The following is a 22,008-nucleotide window of genomic DNA, read 5'->3' as shown; positions in this document are numbered from 1 at the left end:
CACAGATGCTGCGGGACCCACTGCGTTCCTCAAGCAGTCTGTTTTTTTGCTCATATTCATGTTAGATTTTTGCTATATATTTTTGCTATATTTCATCTGAACCAAAAGTAGAAATGGAATTTTCCACTCAGACTGAGCTTTTCATACAGTAACTTTAATGGTAGAAGACAAATGATGGAGCATTGCCAGCAGGGAGAAAAAACTGCAAAATAAGATTAGAAGATTGCTTATGAAATTAGTCTGTGTCGATAGCTGATATTTTTGATGTATAGAGATTCAATTGACATCTGAAATCAATCTAACATTTTATATGGAGGAAGGTAAATAAACTGGGTTGAAATGGAAGTGCGATACTTCTAATTGATCACCCTGGTATTGATAAATTCACTGAAGTGGAATTAAGCACATCCTTTAATTTAAATTGAAGGTAATCATGTGCGCTGAGACATGTTTACGTACAAAATAAACACCGAGTCCCTGTAGTGTTGCACAATGCACAGAGGGACCAGTTAAATACAAGAGGGAAGGGAAATAGTCATGCAGTCTTCATTAATAGGAACCAAACATCACTGAAAGTACACACAGCAAGGAGAGCTTAACATCTATATACTAAAACTCTTGTTTGTTTGTTTGTTTGTTCCTGAACTACAGCCAAAACAGTACACGATAGAGCGACAATTTTAGGCACACCTTACTCACCGTCGTCCCTTTGGTGCTAATGGAAGATGTTTCATTGAAATCGGTGTTATATTTTTAAAGTTATTCACATTTTAATGCTTAAATCTATCTCCTAGGGAGGGAGGGGGGAGGATAAGGAGGTTGAGGGGGATGGAATTGGGGGGAGTGGAAGGGAGGGGGAGTGGAAGGGAGGGGGAGTGAGGAGGAGGGGAGGGGGGGAGGAGAGGGTGTTGCACCAATGCAGGAGAGGTTTGGGCCCAACGGGTCCACTTGGTCTAGTAACTAGCTAAATACATGTTCAAATTCGAGCTCTTTTATAAATTAATAATAATAATAATAAGAATGCATTTTATTTATATAGCGCTTTTCATATACTCAAAGACGCTTTACAGAGATTTTGAGAACATAGGGAAATGAATAAATAGATAAATAAATAAATAAATAAATGAACAGAGAAAGGAGACAGAAGGTGAGGTGCCTTCAGTGGTTGAAGGCAGTACTGAACAGGTGAGACTTCAGCGATGTTTTGAATGTGGTGAGTGTGGAGGAGTCTCTAACGGTTTGGGGTAGTGAGTTCCATAGGGTGGGAGCAGCGATGGAGAAAGCCCTGTCCCCCCAGGATCTGAGTTTGGTCCGGATGTGGGGGGATAGGAGATTGGCAGCGGCAGAGCGGAGGGTGCAGGTGGGAGTGTGCCTGTGGAGGAGGTCGGTCAGGTAGGATGGGGCCAGGTTATGGAGGGCTTTGTAGGTTATGAGGAGGATTTTGTACTGGATTCTCTGGGGGATGGGGAGCCAGTGGAGTTTATAAAGGACGGGGGTGACATGGTCACGGATCGAGGTGTGTGTGAGTAGACGGGCAGCGGAGTTTTGAATGTATTGAAGTTTATTGATGATTTTTGAGGGTGCGCCATAGAGGAGGCTGTTGCAGTAGTCCAGACGGGAGGTGATGAAGGCGTGGATGAGGGTTTCTGCAGCTGTGGAGGAGAGGGATGGACGGAGACAGGCAATGTTTTTGAGGTGGAAGAAGGCTGTCTTTGTGATGTGTTTGATGTGTTTGTCGAAGGAGAGGGTTTGATCAAGGATGATTCCAAGATTCCGGATGTGAGGTGAGGTGGATACTGGGAGACCATCAATGTTGAGGATGAAGTTTTGGGTGGATTTGGTGAGCGTTTTTGGACCAATGATGATGATTTCAGATTTGTTGCAATTGAGTTTGAGGAAGTTTGATTGAAGCCAAGATTTTATTTCAGTGATGCAGTTTGTCAGTGTAGAGTGTGTGGTGGGGGAAATTGACTTGGTGGAGATGAGGAGCTGGATATCATTGGCGAAGCAGTGGAAGTTGAGACCATGACGGCGGATTAATTGACCAAGGGGGAACAGGTAGAGGATGAAGAGGAGGTGGCCAAGGACTGAGCCTTGGGGGACACCTTGGGGGAGGGGAGCGGTGGGGGATTTACAGTTGTTAATGGAGATGAACTGGTGCCTGTCAGAGAGGTAAGATTTGAACCAGGATAGGGCTGTGCCGGTGATGTTAAGGGAGGTTTCAAGTCGGGTGAGGAGAATGGAGTGATTTATGGTGTCAAAGGCGGCGCTGAGGTCAAGTAGGATGAGGATGTTGAGGTTGCCAGCGTCGGAGGAGAGGAGAATGTCGTTTGTGATTTTGAGGAGCGCAGTTTCAGTACAGTGGTTTGAGCGGAATCCGGATTGGAAAGTTTCATACAGGTTATTGGTAGAGAGGTGGTATTTGAGTTGGGAAGCTACAGCACGTTCCAGAACTTTGGACAGAAAGGGTAGGTTGGAGATTGGTCTGAAGTTGTTTGGGGTGTCAGGGTTTAGACCAGGTTTTTTCAGAATGGGGGTGACAGCAGCGATTTTGAGGGATGGCGGGACGATGCCAGTGGACAGGGAGGAGTTTATTGTTGCAGTGATAAGTGGAGAGAGAGCAGGAAGGCAGGCCTTGACAAAGCTGGAGGGGATGGGGTCCAGAGAGCAGGTGGCAGTTTTTATTCCTGTGAAGAGGTCAGAGAGGTCGGTGGTGGAGATTGGGGAGAACTGAGGCAGGGGCTGACAGGATAAGGGGGGGCAGGTGGTTTGAGGGGGAGCAGGTGCGTTGGTGGTTAAGGTGCTGTAGATGTTGTCTATTTTGCTTTGGAAGAATGAAAGGAAAGTGGTGCATTTGTCAACTGTGAATGATTGGGAGATGGTGTCCAGGGGGCTGAGGAGTTTGTTTATTGTAGAGAAGAGTGTTTTGGGGTTTCCGGAGCCAGAGTGAATTATTTGAGAGTAGTAGGTGGAGTGGGCACGGGAGAGGGCATCTTTATAGTGCTGTATGTGGTCTTTGTAGGCTTGGGAGTGAATTGTGAGACCTGTTTTGTTGCGGAGTCTTTCAAGTTGGCAGGCATGAGTTTTCATCACGCGGAGTTCAGGGGTAAACCAGGGAGCAGAGTGGGTGAAGGAAACTGTTTTGGTTTTTATAGGTGCAAGCTGGTCGAGGCAGGAGGAGAGAGTGCGGTTGTAGTAGTCAGTGAGGTCAGAGGGGCTGTGGAGGTCAATGAAGGGAGAGGCGGACATTATTTCAGAGAGGGAGGATGAGAGCGAGGTAGGTGAAACAGAGTTCAGCTTGCGGAAGTTGATTTTGCGTTTTTGCTTTGGAGCTGGGGTGGGAATGCTGACAGACATGGTGATGGCTAAGTGATCAGAGAGGGTGGGGTCGGAGCCAGAGAGGTGATGTAGATTTAGTCCAGTGGAGCAGACAAGGTCCAGAATGTGCCCACGGTTATGGGTGGGAAAATTGACGTGTTGAGTGAGGTTAAAGCAGTTGAGTATTTCAGTGAAGTCAGCGGTTATTGTGGAGTCAGTGGAGTCCATATGGATGTTGAAATCACCGAGGAGGAGGATTGAGGGGGAGAGAGAACAGAACTGGGTCAGAAAGTCAGAGAAGTCAGAAAGGAATGATGGGTGTGGTTTGGGAGGGCGGTAGACAACTGCCATGACTAATTTTGTGTGGCCAGAGAGTTTGAAAGCCAGGTGTTCAACTGAAGGAGCAGATGAGATGGAGATGAGGTTGATCTTGAAGTCCTGTCGGTGAATTACGGCAATCCCACCACCTCGGCCTTCCGAGCGTGGTTTATTGATGTAGGAGTATCCGTTGGGTGTAGTGAGGTTGAGTGAGAGGTAGTCCAGAGGTTGTTGCCAGGTTTCTGTCAGACAGAGGAAGTCCAGTTTATTTTCCAGGATGAAGTCATTCAGAATGAGGCTTTTATTGTTGAGGGACCGGATGTTGAGCAGAGTGAGCTTCATGTTGCTTTGTGTGGTGTGGATGGACACGGGTGATTTAGCCAGGGCTTGTAGACAGGGGGCACGCTCGTGTGCGTTGTTGTGATGATGTAATGGACGAGTGGAAGTCCGATCAGCTGACCAGAGTGCAGGGATGGAGTAGACAAACTTGTGACCGGAGCCTCTGTGGATGTATTTGGGTCGTCGAAATAATGATTTCATATTTGCTTTGCACCTTTGAATGTACTTTTCTTGCCCTTGTTACATGTTTCCCTTCCCCTCTCTACTCAGACCCGTACAGTTTAATCACTGTACACATGTCCAAGATACATCATTGTATGATGTGGTTCCCTCCTCTCCCCTCTCTCCCCATTGTCCCCACCCTAGTCACCCTAAACGTTCCACTGGTCGCATCCTTGTATCCTTCTAGTTATCACGCCTTCCCCGGCCAACAATGGGCTCCAACATTCCTGAGGTAATATGTTGTTGGCCCAGATTTGGTCTGGCCCTTTCTCGACTCCTGTTTATTTCACAATCCCCCACACCGGCTCTACTTTCAGTCTGAAGAAAGGTTCTGACCCAAAACGTTTCCTATTCTTTTTCTCTGGAGATGCTGCCTGACCCGCTGAGTTACACCAGCATTTTGTGTCTATCTTTGGCATCAACCAGCTCCTGCAGTTCCTTCCTACACATCAGCATGTGAGGTGCTGGAATGGCTGGGATTTGACTTCCCTTACGTTCTCGCACCTTTACCAGCTTTTACCCTGGCTGAGGTCTGCCTGGCAAAGTATGAGATTTGAGAACTGGAAGCTACGAAGGGAAGGTACGTGAAGAGGGAAAAAAAATAGTCAAGGCAAATGTGGGTCCCTTGAAGACAGAAGCAGGGGAATTTATTATGGGGAACAAAGAAATGGCAGACGAGTTAAACCGTTACTTTGGATCTGTCTTCACTGAGGAAGATACACACAATCTCCCAAATGTTCTAGGGGCCGGAGAACCTAGGGTGATGGAGGAACTGAAGGAAATCCACATTAGGCAGGAAATGGTTTTGGGTAGACTGATGGGACTGAAGGCTGACAAATCCCCAGGGCCTGATGGTCTGCATCCCAGAGTACTTAAGGAGGTGGCTCTAGAAATAGTGGAAGCATTGGAGATCATTTTTCAATGTTCTATAGATTCAGGATCAGTTCCTGTGGATTGGAGGATAGCAAATGTTATCCCACTTTTTAAGAAAGGAGGGAGAGAGAAAACGGGTAATTATAGACCAGTTAGTCTGACATCAGTGGTGGGGAAGATGCTGGAGTCAATTATAAAAGACGAAATTGCTGAGCATTTGGATAGCAGTAACGGGATCATTCCGAGTCAGCATGGATTTACGAAGGGGAAATCATGCTTGACAAATCTACTGGAATTTTTTGAGGATGTAACTAGGAAAATTGACAAGGGAGAGTCAGTGGATGTGGTGTACCTCGACTTTCAGAAAGCCTTCGACAAGGTCCCACATAGGAGATTAGTGGGCAAAATTAGGGCACATGGTATTGGGGGTAGGGTACTGACATGGATAGAAAATTGGTTGACAGACAGAAAGCAAAGAGTGGGGATAAATGGGTCCCTTTCGGAATGGCAGGCAGTGACCAGTGGGGTACTGCAAGGTTCGGTGCTGGGACCCCAGCTATTTACGATATACATTAATGACTTAGACGAAGGGATTAAAAGTACCATTAGCAAATTTGCAGATGATACTAAGTTGGGGGGTAGTGTGAATTGTGAGGAAGATGCAATAAGGCTGCAGGGTGACTTGGACAGGTTGTGTGAGTGGGCGGATACATGGCAGATGCAGTTTAATGTGGATAAGTGTGAGGTTATTCACTTTGGAAGTAAGAATAGAAAGGCAGATTATTATCTGAATGGTGTCAAGTTAGGAGGAGGGGGAGTTCAACGAGATCTGGGTGTCCTAGTGCATCAGTCAATGAAAGGAAGCATGCAGGTACAGCAGGCAGTGAAGAAAGCCAATGGAATGTTGGCCTTCGTAACAAGAGGAGTTGAGTATAGGAGCAAAGAGGTCCTTCTACAGTTGTACCGGGCCCTGGTGAGACCGCACCTGGAGTACTGTGTGCAGTTTTGGTCTCCAAATTTGAGGAAGGATATTCTTGCTATGGAGGGCCTGCAGCGTAGGTTCACTAGGTTAATTCCCGGAATGGCGGGACTGTCGTATGTTGAAAGGCTGGAGCGATTGGGCTTGTATACACTGGAATTTAGAAGGATGAGGGGGGATCTTATTGAAACATATAAGATAATTAGGGGATTGGACACATTAGAGGCAGATAACATGTTCCCAATGTTGGGGGAGTCCAGAACAAGGGGCCACAGTTTAAGAATAAGGGGTAGGCCATTTAGAACGGAGATGAGGAAGAACTTTTTCAGTCAGAGGGTGGTGAAGGTGTGGAATTCTCTGCCTCAGAAGGCAGTGGAGGCCAGTTCGTTGGATGCTTTCAAGAGAGAGCTGGATAGAGCTCTTAAGGATAGCGGAGTGAGGGGGTATGGGGAGAAGGCAGGAACGGGGTACTGATTGAGAGTGATCAGCCATGATCGCATTGAATGGCGGTGCTGGCTCGAAGGGCTGAATAGCCTACTCCTGCACCTATTGTCTATTGTCTATTGTCTATAAGCCTGATCTTGCAGCCAAGAGTTGCCACTCCATTGATGCATATTTCTTCTGGCCAGTTTCTTCAGCACTATAAAATGCCAAGAACCTAGCCAGAAGATCCTTACGTGAAAGACCTGGAACTACAATCTTCGCACCAAGTCAAATATGATGGTGCCGTATAGGACGTTGCTGCCACAAGCATGGGTGGCAATTAGTTTTCTCGTCTGAAGTCAATCAGCCCCAGTTCCCACAAACCTTTAGGACCGTTTTGTAATCCTGCTGCCAGGTCCTGAATGGGCTCACTTGCATATATTAGTGGGTCAGAGGCACGAGAGTGTGAAGAATTCTGCTCCTGTACACATTCTGCAGCCTTGAGCAAAGAGAAACAGGGAATTACTCATTCTCGTTTATAAGCTGAGACAGGCGGAAGTGAGGAGTTTGCCAGCCTGAACAGTGTGGAGAGATTTTGTAGCAATTTCTGCAGTCGAGCGTAGCTTTTGCAGCAATTGTACTTTCTTTGGCATTCTGCCTGCACAGACTCATACTTGTGTATTGTTCCATCAACAGAGAAACGTTCTCAGCTGCAAATAGGATATTCCTTGTGCTCTCACTGTTTTTCACCACTAGAATTATTTTTACTCAGTGACAATGAGTTTTGTAGTATGCCCAGCTATCAGGTATTAAAGCCTGCTCCTTGCCTGTTAGTTTATACAGGTGAAAGACAGACTTGGAGGACATTGCTGAAGTGATATGAATGTGAGGGAATTATGGAACTTTGTAACAACATCCAGGATTAGTTATTGGTCTGCAGTAAACCACTTGTTTATTCAACATGCAAACAGTGTCATTTGATTGTAATACCTGACTGTAAACACAGCCCACTTCACCTGCAAGAAATTGCTTTTTATAATCACTTGAAAGCTCTTAATAGTTGCATAAAACTCTTTAATCCTTCACGATGATCCTCTTAAAATAAGTGACATGATGCACATGGCTAAAGGCCTTTATTGGAAAGTGGATAGTGATAAAACCCATTCTCTTTAACTACACTGAATATCTTGGAGTTATTCCAAGAGTGTTTTGCCTAGGGAATGAGCTTTACTCATTGTAAATTGTGACATTATAGGACAATTTTGTAGTCATTTAAATTAATGTTTCGTACGACCGTGATTTATTTGATATTGTACTACTCCCAAACTGAGATGATAGGAAGTGTCGAGGAGCTGATAGGAAGTGTCGAGGAGCTGATAGGAAGTGTCGAGGGTACTGACCTGCCAACCAATTGAAGGGATCTGTAAAGGGACGCTGCTTCAAAAAGGCAGCCGACAGCATCAAGGACCCACACCACCCTGGCCATGCTCTCATTTCACTCCTGCCATTGGGCCATCTGAAAATCGTGACCTCCAGGTTCAGGAACATCTTCTTCCCAACAACCATCAGGCTATTGAACATTGCAATTAAACTTTGAACTGCAAACTGTCTTGGTTGCATGAGGGTTTTTTTGTTTTGCACATATTGGGGTTTTTTTAATGGAACTTTTATTTGTGATATTATGTTATGTATTGAGTATGGTGTTCACCCATGCTGCTGCTGCAAGTAAGAATCTTGATGTTCCATTTTGGTACATATGTCAATTGAACATTCATGACCTTTAATTCTTAAGCTGCATTAACAGCATTTTTAAGGGGAAATGGAGCATGTGGTACGTAAAGAAAACCCTCCAAAGAAGCAGAGAGGCACGCAATGAAATCCCATGATTTCATCCGTTTTTGGATCTCTGTTTGTATTGAGTCCAAATTGATGTGAATCACTACTTTTACTGTTAACCCATATGCCGATGTACAGATCCTTCCAATTCCCTGTATCAAACTGCCTAGATTGTAGAATTGATTGCCCACTTTCTTCAGAGACTGCACAGGTAAGCTTTGGTGAGTGTAGGAAAGTCGCATTTAATATACACAAATAGAAACATTTCTTCCATCGAACGTGTCCAAAGACAGGCAGTTCGATTTGTTACAAATACCTATGAAAGAGAAGTGAGTGTTACCAAACTTCTAAATTTATTGGGGTGGAACCTGCTTCGACAGACGTAAAGCCCACCGTTTGACCTGTTTTTACAAAATGTTAAATGGCCAGCTCAACATAGATTACCAAATCTATACCAAACCCAAACCTATCAGGAGCAGACGAGGGCATTCAATTCAATTCGAGATCCCAGCTACCAAAACATGTGTATAGCAATTCATTCTTCCCAAGAACTCTATCATAGAGTCATAGAATCGTAATGGCACCAGTGGACACCATTTCATCCATTGAGTGTATGGCAGCTCTAAATAGAGCAGTCCTATCGGTTACGTCCTTGTTTGTCTCCACATAACCTGCAAATTATTCTTCCACAAGTTTCTGTCCAATTTCCCTTTGAAAACTCCAATTGCTGCTGTTCTCATCATCTTTACAGGCAGTGACTTCAAGATTATAACTGCTCTTTGCAAAATACTTGTGTCTGACCAAGGGTGACAAATTGCAGTAAGAATAAGCTTTTCCAGTACTTATAGGTTCCGTCCTGTTGTACGCAAAACATGGCTAGCTGAGCTGATGTTCAATATCTGTCAAGTTTCACTCTTCTAGGTAATCCCCTGATTTGAAATACAGCTGTATCACTGCTCACATCAGCACAGAGCCCTGTGCCAAATGTGTGAGCCCAATTTTCCAGTTTAACAGCATTGGAAACAAAACTATTAATTTTATAAATCAAAAGAGGAAGCTTCCATACAACTTATTCCTGATATTCAGTGTGTAGAACTCTTCAGAATTCTTAACCTAATGTAGTTGCACTTTTGAACCTAACATTAACCAACACAAAACAGACATTCAAATGATTTCAGAATATATGCATGATTACTCCTTTGTATGCAACAACTCGAACAATTAATTTGCTTTTAAGTGTATTAAACTTGACACCTTTATTCCGAGTGGACCCTTTTGGCATGTTTATGTTTTTCCTCCATTGCAGTATTTTATACCAGGAGCAGAATTTTGATTCTTTTCTTCAGTGACAATGTGAAAGGGATTAAAGAACTGGGGTCAGGATACAAACATTACAGTGTCTCTGCAGTAGAAGCTCTTGCTTCTCCTGACTGAACACTATCTCTTTTGTTTTGGCTGCTTGAAATGCCATAAGGTTTGACCATCTCACACGGATGTGCTTTGGAGTTGGGCTCTCCCACAAATCAATTAACTCTGTGCAATCGGGGGTGATATCATTTGAGGCTGAGCTGGGGATATTATATATACACTAGACTAAGTGGACCCGTTGGGCCCAAACCTCTCCTGCATTGATGCAGCACCCTCTCCTCCCCCCCTCCCTTCTCCCACCTCCCCTGCCTCTCCCGCCCCTCCCCCCTCCCTCCTCCCTCCCTCCCTCCTCTCCGCTCCCTCCCCACTCCTTCCTCCCCCCTCACCTCTCCCCCTTCCCCTCCCCCTACTCCATCCCCCTCAACCCCCCTTTTCTCCTCCCCCCTCCCACTCTCCCCTCCCCTCCCCCTCTCTCCCCTCCCCTCCCCTCTCCCCCCCTCATTCCCTCCCTCCCTTCCTGGGAAATAGATTTAAACTTTAAAATGTGAATAACTTAAAAAATATAACACCAATTTCAATGAAACTTCGTCCATTAGGACCAAAGGGACAACGGTGAGTAAGGTGGGCCTAAAATTGTCGCGCTATCTGGTACCGTTTTGGCTGTAGTTCAGTTACAAACGGACAAACAAACAAGAGTTTTAGTATATAGATGGTTCCAAATCGAGGTGGCAAATTACATCAACATAAGTCATCCAGTTTGTGGTGAGTTTTAAAAGATGTGATGAAGCACAGGCTTGCATTTTTCAGTCAGAGTTGTGGAAGGCTGCTATGGACAGGATGGACTTCATTAGCCTTCTTCGTTTTCAATATCCCTTCGGAGGTTTTTAGAATGTGCCTCGACTACTTAACATGGAATCTTCGGTTTAAACCAGCATCTGCGGTTCTTTCCTACACAGGTCAGGATTAAACCTGAGTTACTCGAGTTGCAATGTAACAGCACAACTGCTGTACCATTGGCCTCCACTACAGGTACCACCCCACCCATTGTATGAAGCCCAATACCCCACCTGCTGCACAGAATGGGATCGTATTGGCGTCTGCATTCAATACCCCTTGAGAATAAACATATTATTATTCATTAGCTTTTATTTGGGTACCAATAGCTGGAAAATATTCTTATTAAGAACTAGAGTGTTGGGAGAAATCTGCTTGCACCCGAGATCAACAACAGATAGAAATAGAAACTAATAGAAACTATCTCTAAACTAAACTAAATGGGGTTGAGATATCAATAGACTGCTCTTGCAACAGGCAGTGGAAAGTTACCTCAGGCAGTAATCCAGATGCTAATCACAGAGAGAGAGACTATGCATTTTCATGGCCTTACAGTATTTGGAGTGACAGCTCACACAGCAAGTCAGCTTCCAAAATACTCCAGCAATTAAATGGCGTAATTAAAATAGTTATATAATTATATCATGCTCAGAACAGAATTAAATACACTCTAGCCTTTCTGAATCACACCAAAGATTAATCGCTATGGAAGGTTATTTCCCAGATTAATACATCTACTGTAATTCCCTTGCCTTAAGATATTCAGTCAATATTTTTATTTTGCAACAATTTTGTTAAGTTAAAATGTCGGCCAAATTACTTTTATAATGCTATGAAATCAATTTAGTAGGATTAATTTCTTGAAGACACAAGAAACTACCGATGCTGCAATTTTGAGCAATTTTGACCCTTCTTCAGACTGATGTCAGGGGGGCGGGACAAACGAAGGGTATAGGCGGAGACAGGAAGATAGAGGGAGAACTGGGAAGGGGGAGGGGAAGAGAGGGACAGAACTATCTAAAGTTGGAGAAGTCAATGTTCATACTGCTGGGCTGCAAGCTGCCCAAGCAAAATATGAGGTGCTGTTCCTCCAATTTCCGGTGGGCCTCACTATGACAATGGAGGAGGCCCATGACAGAAAGGTCAGACTGGGAGTGGGAGAGGGAGTTCAAGTGCTGAGCCACCGGGAGATCAGGTTGGTTAAGGCGGACTGAACGACGGTGTTGAGCGAAACGATCGCCGAGCCTGCGTTTGGTCTCGCCGATGTAGAGAAATTGACATCTGGATCAGCGTACTTTTTTTTTCTGCAACAACGGTCTTTTTGTTTACATGCGGTGAGCCCCTCGTTATGCTGTTTTCCTAGAAAACCCTTTTTATGATCGTTTTCCATAAAGCAACCATGCTTCCTGTTGAATCCCACGTCAAAGGTAGAGATGTGTTCCTTGGGGATGTTTTTCTCTCAATATCGCAATTGAGTATCGCAGCTGCTAGTTCACAGTGAGGAGGTCATTAATATATTTGTTTTGGAAACTGATAAGTCAATCTATTTTAAGTAGTCAAAAGCTGTGGTTTGGAAACATATGCAACTGCAGATGCTTATAATCTTCCAGATTTCAGTCTGTTTTGAGGTAAACACTTTTTGAAATGCACACCAACTGTTAATAAACTCACCAACAAATAACAGTGGTCATGGAGTAACTCAATGGGACAGGTAATATCTCTGGAGAATATGGATAGGTAATGTTTCAGGTCAAGACCCGTCCCCAGACCTGAAGAAGAGTCCTGATCCAAAATGTCGTCTATCTATGTTCTCCAGAGAAGCTGCATCACACGCTGAGTTACTCTCGCACATTGTGGCCTTTCTTTGTAAACTTACAACTGCGGATCCTTGTGTCTACCATAACTGTGGTCATTTAGGTTAACAGCTTGCAATTAAACTTGCTGGCACTGTTTCAGACATCTTGATGGCAAATAATATAGAATACTCCTGAAAAGAAACCCAGCTAAGAGCCAAATGAAGCTACCTTTTGCTGAAAAATGCCATGTTACCCGTGCAAGTGTGTAAAGTTATGCCAGGTGAACAAAATCAAGATTGACACAATTTGTTGTCATATCATATCATATCATATATATACAGCCGGAAACAGGCCTTTTCGGCCCACCAAGTCCGTGCCGCCCAGCGATCCCCGTACATTAACACTATCCTACACCCACTAGGGACAATTTTTTTTTTTTTAATAACATTTTTACCCAGCCAATTAGCCTACATACCTGTACGTCTTTGGAGTGTGGGAGGAAACCGAAGATCTCGGAGAAAACCCACGCAGGTCACGGGGAGAACGTACAAACTCCTTACAGTGCAGCACCCGTAGTCAGGATCGAACCTGAGTCTCCGGCGCTGCATTCGCTGTAAAGCAGCAACTACCGTGCCGCCCCGCATAAATTCAGCAAACACTAATTTTGTCCTGCATTTCGGATTTTTGGATCGTGATTCGTGAATTCGGTAAAGGCAACTTTCCATAACATGAATGGCAAAAACACAGAGGAAACATTTCTCTCCCACCTCCCTAATCCCCTCTCTTTGCCTCAGACCAGAACTATTGTACTTGGTCAGAACACTCAATTTTTACTACTCAGTAAATATGTGCTATGTTCTTATATTTGCATATTCCCTTTACACAAGACCTATGTGGTATCCCCGTACATGCAGAAATGTTCTTTGCTTAAATAATTTAAATGACTTTCCCATACCACTGTCAAAACAAATAAATTTCTCCTGAATTTGTGGCCGCTGCTGATGTCATCTCATTTTATTCGCCTTCTTGTTCTAGGCTCATCCAGTATTCTATCTATCATATAATGTTCTCATATCAATGCCGCGAAGAATCTTAAAATCAATTGATACACCCTTTAAATCTCCCCAACCTGATCAATCTTCTCTAACAGTTGCATCTCCCAATTCAGTTAGCATCGTAATAAATCTCTTCTGTACTGCATACGGAGCTACAATGGCACAGGCTCGATGGCTCGATGGGTCTGCTTGCAAGCTGTATCTTTCAATCGAGTAATTCTGGTTTTAAACAGCTCATTTCACTCTTTTTTTTACAAATACAATGTCCTAAATTAGAGATAAAATAGAGAGCCTGGAATAGTTGTTATCTCAAAGGAGAAGTCAAATTTCCATCACATAATGTTGAAATAAGTGTTGAGCAATTGACACTCCAAGCCCACAGTTTTTTTTAATCTAACTGGGACTAAGTAACTCCATATTTCTCCCACCAAAAGCAGCAACATCACATTTTGCTGTATTGAATTTCATTTGCAATACACTTCAAAGGCCTATTTAGGTCCTCCCATATCTTGGCTTAGTTTTTTGTGAGACCAAACCTGTTCCATAAAATGTGAACAACTGCAATCCCAGTATTGATTCCCTGTTGATCAGTCCTAGTATTTTGGCAGTCCAAATCGTTTCACTTAACATTTGTCGCCAGTTTTCTGTGTCATAGCCATCTTTTGAATTCACTCTGATACGTGATAACATGGCCGAGAAATTCAATTTCAAAATGTTCTTCCCTTCATTTTGGCCCAACGAAAAAACAATCTTTTTAAGAGTAGAACAGGATTTATTTATTTATGTATTATAACACGGAGGAAACCATTCAGCCCATTGTTTCCATACTGATTCACAACTGAGCAATCCCTTCCCCTTATTTCCCTGCAGGCTTGAAACATAATCTTTCTCACACACTATTGATGCTGCTTTCATATCTTTTTCAACTCAAGAGTAATTTGCGACTTATTATCATACAACCACATATATGGGCCATGAAGGCAGAACACCTGGCAGAAACGACACAGTCATGGGGAGAGTTCATGCAAACTCCACGCAACCACTCTGTCGTCCATCATTTCACTGCAAATTCTACTGGGACGTGAGACATTTTTGTTCACTGATGCCATGTATGCAAAGAACAGAGGACAATGTGTCATTCCTTAGGGTAGCGTTACTTTCGAAACATTATCGAATACCTTGGAATGTGTTGTCTGGAAACATCCATAATTGGGGACTCCCAGGATTACTAAAACTTCACAAAGCAATCCAAATTTACTCGCATTCCTACGAGACACGAACAGTAAACATGAAGGAAATAAGTGCTGAAAACAAGGCTTGTAGGCCCTGTGTTACTAAGTGTAGCAAAAAACAATGGTCTGGAGGAACTCAGTGAGTCAGGCAGCATCTGTGGAAGGAGATAGACAGATGACATTTTGGAGTGCGTTCCTTGTTCAAACTGGAGAGAAAACTGGTGTTGGGGCCATGTCCATTGGAATCTTTGAATTGTAGCAACAGCACTGCGTTTGCACAATACTAATCCTACTGATTAGGGTAATTGGATTTTAATTACTGTCTGATTATATGCTAAATAGTGACTAACAAAATAAATAGCCAGGATAATAGATACCTGGCAGTGGTTGCTAGGCAATCATTCTGCATGTATGTTAAATTGCAAATTACTAGTTGTGTGAGCAAAGTTTTTAATTGAAATCTAAATCTGGTATCAGGTTACTAGCCGGATTAATTTTGGTTACCATTCATTCCCTGCTGCTAATAAATAGTAGCTGGTGCTTTGTGCTGCACTTCAGGCTGCAACGGTGGCCAGGCACTGGTGCTGCTGTTGATGCTTCCGCCGTCACTATGTCTAACTGACCAGAATCGGGACACCGTCCACATGGATGCCAGTGCTGAGGTAGGAGTGGATGCAGGCCATTCCTGCCAAGTACCACAGGTTGCGTATCGGGTTCAGGTTAATTGACAAAATGGTTTACCTCCCATAGCGTGTGCAAGTAATGGAAGATGGATATCTTTTAGTTTAGTTAGAGATACAGCACGAAAACAGGCCCTTTGGCCCACCAAGCCCCTGCCGACTAATGATCCCCACACACCAGCACCATCCCGCACAATATGGATCATTTACAATTTTCTAAACCAAAGCCAATTAACCTACAAACCTTTTGGAATATGGGAGGAAACTGAAGCGCCCAGGGAAATCCCACACAGTCACGGGGAGAATGTACAAACTCTCCATACAGAGAGCACCTATAGTCAGGATCAAACCCGGCTCTCTGGCACTGTAAGGCAGCAACTCCACCATTGCGCCACCGTGCCGGCCTTCTGAAGCAAATATTTTGTGTCAATCCCTTTCTGTCTTGTTGTTTATGAATGTTTATATTTTTTATAATGCTTTTATAAGTGAAAATAAATATTTTCTTAAATGAAATCCCGTTAATATTCAGGTAAGAGATGTAAAAAGGTGTTGAACCAATGACTGATTATTATAGTTATTATTAGAGGATTAATTATAGATTGCACACCACATGATGTTGTAATTGATTGGAAAGGCCTGTAAAACTGGTTCGAAAATGCAATCCTCCTCAAGCTCACAAGTTGTGATCAGTTTGCTGCTGCTCCTTCGAGTCCATGGGAGTTTCTACGCATTTTGAGCTCACTCCTAGTTACAGAGGCCGATGTACCATAAAAAATATAGCCAGATCATATGAGGAAAAGTAGACCACCTGTTCCATCGAGCCTATTCTGTCACTCTCTCAGATTGTGACTGATCCCCTTCAACCTGTGTCAGAACAAAAACCTAACCGTTAATGTCAACAAGATGAAAGAACTGATTATTGACCTAAGGAAATCAGAGGGAGAGATGGGGTGGTAGTTACCGTAGAGATTGTGTTTTAGGTTCCGTGGCATCTGTATCACCAGCAAACTATCCTGATCCCTTCATACTGATGCAGTGATATTGAAAGCCCATCAGTGGGTTTACTTGCTTAGGCATCTGAGAAGATTTGTCATGTCCATAGGGAATTTCCTGAACCTCTAAACATATTCTGATGGGATGCGTCTCAGCCTGGTATGGCAAGTGCTTTGTTCATGGCAACCTGTACCTGCAGAGATTGGTGGACACAGTCTAGTCCATTATAAGCTCGTCACTTCCTTCCATCTGGTCCATCTTCACGGTGCATTACACCAGGAGGACTGGAATTACTGGCGAGGATTTTACTGTCTTCCATCCTGGCCATTTCCCATTTCTCTTTCTACCTTCCTAGAGAAGATGCTGGATCTTGAAGTCCCAGACATAAGAACAGCTTTTCCTCCCACTACTATCAGCCCAATCATGTCTTTCACATCCCCTTCCCGGAGGTGCTGACATGTACTTGTACTCCTAACTCCACCTCATTCAGTTATTCCATTATTGCACTTTGGTTTATTTGCACTAATGCAGACTGCACTACAATCTTTGCACCACTCTGCTGTTTTGCATTCTTCTTTGTATTTATTGTTGTATCCATCATTATATATACTGTCTACTGTATGAGCTACTCACGAAGAATTTCATTGCACACTGGTGGATATGCAACTAATGTAATCGAATGTGTAAGAAGGAACTGTAGATGCTGGTTTAAACCGAAGATAGACACATAAAGCTGGAGTAACTCAGCGGGACAGGCAGCATCACTGGAGAGAAGGAATGGGTGATATTTCAGGTCAAGACCCTTCTTCAGACTAGGGTGAAGAAGGGTCTGACCCGAAACACCACCTATTCCTTCTCTCCAGCGATGCTGCCAGTCCCGTTGAGTTACTCTAGCTTTTTGTGTCTATCTTTGGTTTAATATAATTTAATCTTTCCCATAGAATCTCTGTACTCTGACTTCCAAAAAACTATTGACCATCTTTGAAGATCTTCAACAATTAACTTGTGTAGTCCTGATGTTGTGTCTCGACCCAACTTATTGACTATCTTTTCCCCTGCACAGATTCTACATGATGCGTTGACTTCCTCCAGCAATTTGTTTTTTTGCTCTGGATTCAAGCATCTCCATTTTCTTCTCTCCCCAAATCTGTGTTGTTCTCTGGCTAGAGAATTTTAGAAAGATTATCAACATCCCCAGCCCCGGTCAAACTTCGAATCTGTCATTGAAAGTGAAGTGAACACTATACTTTATTTAACGGCATACCACAGAATCCTGTATCATTGTGAATTCCAAAAGGCAGATAAGCAGTAAATGATCTTCCAATGCAAGGAGATCACCGACTGCTGAAATAATTCAAATATTGATCTCTTCCGCTCTCCCCCTCCCCCATCCTCTTCTCCCCCCCCCCCCCCCCCCTCTTCCCCTCCCCCTCCCTCCTCTTTATCTCGTGGCTGAATAAATTGGAAAATTATAACAGTAAATACCCTCCACTAATGTCCCCCTCCTGACTTTCCTATCTATAAATCAAGCTGCACTGTCACCTTGCCTAAAAGATTGGACCCATTTGCACGATAAGAACGATGCATCATCAAATGAAACGAAATTGATTTAATTTCACTTTTCTTTATGTGAAGGTATTTATTCACAAAATGCTGGAGTAACTCAGCAGGTCAAGCAGCATCTCAGGAGAGAAGGAATGGGTGACGTTTCGGGTCGAGACCCTTCTTCAGACCCGAAACGTCACCCATTCCTTCACTCCTGAGATGCTGCCTGACCAGCTGAGTTACTCCAGCATTTTGTGAATAAATACCTTTGATTTGTACCAGCATCTGCAGTTATTTTCCTACACTTTCTTTATGTGAAGGTGGGTCAAATCCAGTATTTTTGGCAATGTACTATCTTGTATTGAACCCAAACCAATGGCAAACCTTGTAACTTTTTTTAATGCTGTACCCCATTATTAATGGAGACACAAGCGACTGCAGATGTCAGAATCTAGAGCAAGGTACAAGCTCAGGAGGCATCTGTAGAAGCAGACCGATGATGGACGTTTTGGGTCGAAACCTTAAATGCCGACCAATTCTCTGCCTCCACAGATGCTGCCTGACCCGGTGAGTTCCTCCGGCAATTTGCTTAATGCCCTGTAATTAATGTTCTGAGTTCCAGAGATGATGACAAAAGGTTTTTGTGTGGTCCTGTTTTATCATCACTGACCAGCAGTAAAAATAGAACAAGTACGAGGCTTCCTGCTTCCTGGTGTGAGTTTGGCAGGATCTCCCTGCAGTAGCAGTGAGTTACAGGCTCTGTATTCAGGCAGAGAGATGACAACAAGTGTTTCAAAGAATACTTCTGGCGAGTCTCTGCCCTGAGCAACCAAAAAATTAGTACAACTTTGGGACAGAGGAGGCTTCCTACATTGAGCTTGAGACAGCAGGGCAAATAATTGCACGGAAGTGGCAAAGGGGTTGAAAGAACTATTGCGTTAAACGAGGTGGACTTAATTCTCACATTAATCAACCTTGATCAGAGGATCCTTATTTTTCTGCAGGGGTCTGTTGAGAGAAAAGGTGCAAAAGAGACAAAAATTCTGACTATGGATTGATAGAAACTTTTATTTTCCTTCCATTCTGGTTTGAATTAAATTGTTTAATATATTAAATATATATATAAATCTTAATCATAACTAGCTATCCGGAGAAGGATGTGAGAACTTGAGTAGAGTAGGTTGAATGCGAATGCAGTCCCTTTTATAAGAGTTGTCTTGTATTGAGCTAACCCCAGCACTGAGAAAAAAACCTTCACTGACCAAGGGGGAGTTTGTGTCAGCATCAAAGCAGCATTGTTCAAGGCTCCAGGGGTGATGGTGTGAGGTGCTTAGGAATGGCATTTATCAAGAAAGTGTATTGTCCCCCCTGCTTCTCTTTTTGTGAGTGCTCAGGGAGTCCCTGACGACTATATGTGGCTTCCTCCATGTGATACAGGCCCTACCTTCTTAAAAGTCTGTCAGCGTGCATTTTGGAAACTTTATTTTTAAGAAAAAGCACTTCAGCCTGAGTAGGCGAAGAGTGGGAGAGTCAGAGAGAGACGCAGAGAGAGAGAGAGAGAGAGAGAGCATTTTTGGGTGGTGGAGTGTGTGTAAGTAAGTGCAGTTACTGGGGAGAGCCTCTTCCCCTATTACCAGCACATAATATTCTGTTGCTTTTTATGTGAATTTGACACGCGGATGATTCAGCAACACTTGTAAGGAGCAAAAATCATTATGGCAAATTGTCCGATTGGGATTTATGTCAAGAGCCAAGTGTTTAGTGATTCTGTGCTTTTTATCCGTGGAGCCAAACCGGTGTTATTTTGGTAGACAACCAAAACATTTTCACCCTGGCAAGATTTCTGCCCTCCAAGACCCAAAAAGGTAAAAGCTCTTCACTAAGTTCTTCGCTAGGAATGAGGCTGTTTGCGGTAGGTGAAAAATATTCAAAACTATTACTATTTATTATTATTATTATGCTCGTGATGCATTGAAGAACTGCTTCTTTTTTAATCAGACAAAAAAGGCCTTTGCAACAGAATTTAATTTGTTTGATTTGAAAATTGTACTTATTTGATAGTTTTCAATGGCAAGGATTTGATAACAAATCTTCTGATGGTGAGCATAATTGCAATAAGATGAAGTAGATTATCAAGTAAAAATCTGCGATATTTGACTTTCAATCCGGAATTTTTCCTCGTAAATATTTATATTCATCAGTACAATCTGCTTCCTTTTGATGATCTTCAGAGTTAGTTGAGCAATTCTTACGCCATGCAGTTTATTGATAATCAGTGACTGGATGTGTCACAATGATAGCAAAGGAACTTTGAGAAGACAAGTATGAACAGCTTGAAGTAATGAAAATCTGATACTTATCACAAACTTGTTTGTTTAAAAACCGTGGAGTGCCTGGGGACGATATTTCTTCAAAAGCATCCAAACTTTACCTCCAAAGCAAATGCTAGTGAAAATGTAGAGGATATTGGAAAGCAGTCACTATTCTTTTCTGTTCTATTACTGATCCAAGTCTGGCTTGCTGAATTTACAAAATATAACTGGAAGAAATAAGCTGTTTAAAGATGTACATCCTTAATTAAATTGTAATAGGATGGCGAGGGCATGAGATTGAGGGAAACAAATAAAGTTGGCATTCTTTGGGGTGGAAATTGCTTCCCTGTATATATGGGTGGAACAATTAGTGTGGAAGGGAGAAAGAATTCTGGATGTGACTTGCATGTTCATGCTCCAGCAAAAACGCATTGATGTCCAACTGGCTGTTGTTGACTGCAGAATGCTCAGTACATTTGCTCAGAACAGATTTAGGGCTTGAATCTGCCATGAGTAAAAAGATCATTCATTTTCTACTTTTCTTTATAAAGACACAGTATACGGAAGGATGGTCATAACAACGTGAGAAATAAAACAGAAGTAGGCCGTTCAATACCTTGTGTCCATTCCATCGTTCATTAAGACCATAGTTGATCTTCTACTGCAATCCCAGTTTAGTTTCCTTAAAGTCCAAATATCCATCCATTTTTGTCTTGAATATATTCAGAAATTGTCCTCATGGGTAGAGCAACCCAAAAAATCACCACTCTCTTGGTTTAGGAAATTATTTTCATCTCAATTCTGCATGGCTGACACCTTGTATTTAGATTGTAATCCTGGTGCTAGGGTCCTTTATTTAGCCTCCCAAGCTTTTTAAAGAATTGTTTATGTTTCAGTGAGATTGCCTCTCATTCTTCTAAACTGCAGGCATAATCAGCCCAATCCACTTTATCTTTCCACAAAGGACATTCCTGTCAACCCCTCCTTCACTGCTGGAGTCAATCTGGTGAACATTTGCGCACTTCTTGTATCATCAGTATTGTTCGTTAATGTGCTGACAAATTAAATTGAGGAATTGGTCAATTGAGATGCAGTTGTAGTCATTTTAAGGGGAATCTTCCAGTGCATGATCCACAATGAAGCTAGTACGCATATACAAACTGTAATCAGGAAAGTTAACAGAACATTATTGCTAATTACTAGGTGGAAATGAATTCCAGTTCTAGTAGAAAGCTTATGCTTCAGTTGATGAAGCATGGTGCCTGCACAGTAATGGTCTCTTTATTTAAGGAAAGATTGTAGAACAAGTTTTACTCGAAGTGCAGCTGAAATAAATGAGGAAGCACTGGACAGGCTTGACTTGCATTCGCTGGAGTTGACACAGCACAAGTGGCTCAGTTTGTAAAGGTTCGGCTCACGGCTCCAGTTATGCTGGTTCAATTCTGAGCTTGGTGATGTCTGTGTGGAGTTTACCTATTTTCTGTGTGTCAAACTTTAACATTTTCTAGGTGTTTTGATTTCCTCACAAAACACAAAGATGTGCAAATTGATAATTTAATTGGTAAATTACCCCTGCTGTAAGTGAGTGTTAAGGACCTGTCCCACTTAGGCAAATTTAAGGCGACTGCTGGCGACTAGGCTGTCGCCGAACGTTCGCCGGGGTGTCGCGGGCACGATCGTGAGGAGTCTTCAATGAATCGTAGCGGATCTAGGCGCGTCGCGGAAAATATTTCCAGATATAAATTTCTCGGCGACAGCTGGCTTATCGCCAGGTATCGTAGCTTATTGCGGGCGCTGTCGCATGCTGTCCCCAGGTTTGCTAGGTTGTCGCAGATGCATTTAGAAGCACGTAATATTAAATTAAGAAAAGGCATTTGAAGATACC

At 43.0% G+C, this 22,008-nt stretch overlaps 1 protein-coding gene across 6 annotated transcripts in view; it reads left to right on the top strand.

Annotated features, from left to right (window-relative positions):
• slc6a9 (solute carrier family 6 member 9) overlaps positions 1-22,008 on the top strand; it is a 210,944-nt gene that overhangs the window by 89,498 nt on the left and 99,438 nt on the right. The window contains exon 1 of one of the 6 annotated variants that reach the window (XM_078408433.1): positions 19,239-19,402. The exons of 2 other annotated variants lie outside the window; for them this stretch is intronic. Coding sequence is in view for 1 of the 4 variants with exons in the window: in XM_078408431.1 (XP_078264557.1) it covers positions 19,709-19,723 (15 nt within the window). In the remaining 3 variants the exon portion in view is untranslated. 3 more of the 6 variants (XM_078408434.1, XM_078408435.1, XM_078408431.1) reach the window with 3 other exon arrangements.

This window comes from Rhinoraja longicauda, chromosome 11, assembly GCF_053455715.1.
Source record: "Rhinoraja longicauda isolate Sanriku21f chromosome 11, sRhiLon1.1, whole genome shotgun sequence".
Taxonomy (NCBI): domain Eukaryota; kingdom Metazoa; phylum Chordata; class Chondrichthyes; order Rajiformes; family Arhynchobatidae; genus Rhinoraja; species Rhinoraja longicauda.
The sequence above is the reverse complement of the archived record's forward strand: the minus strand, read 5'-3'. Positions and strand labels throughout refer to the sequence as shown.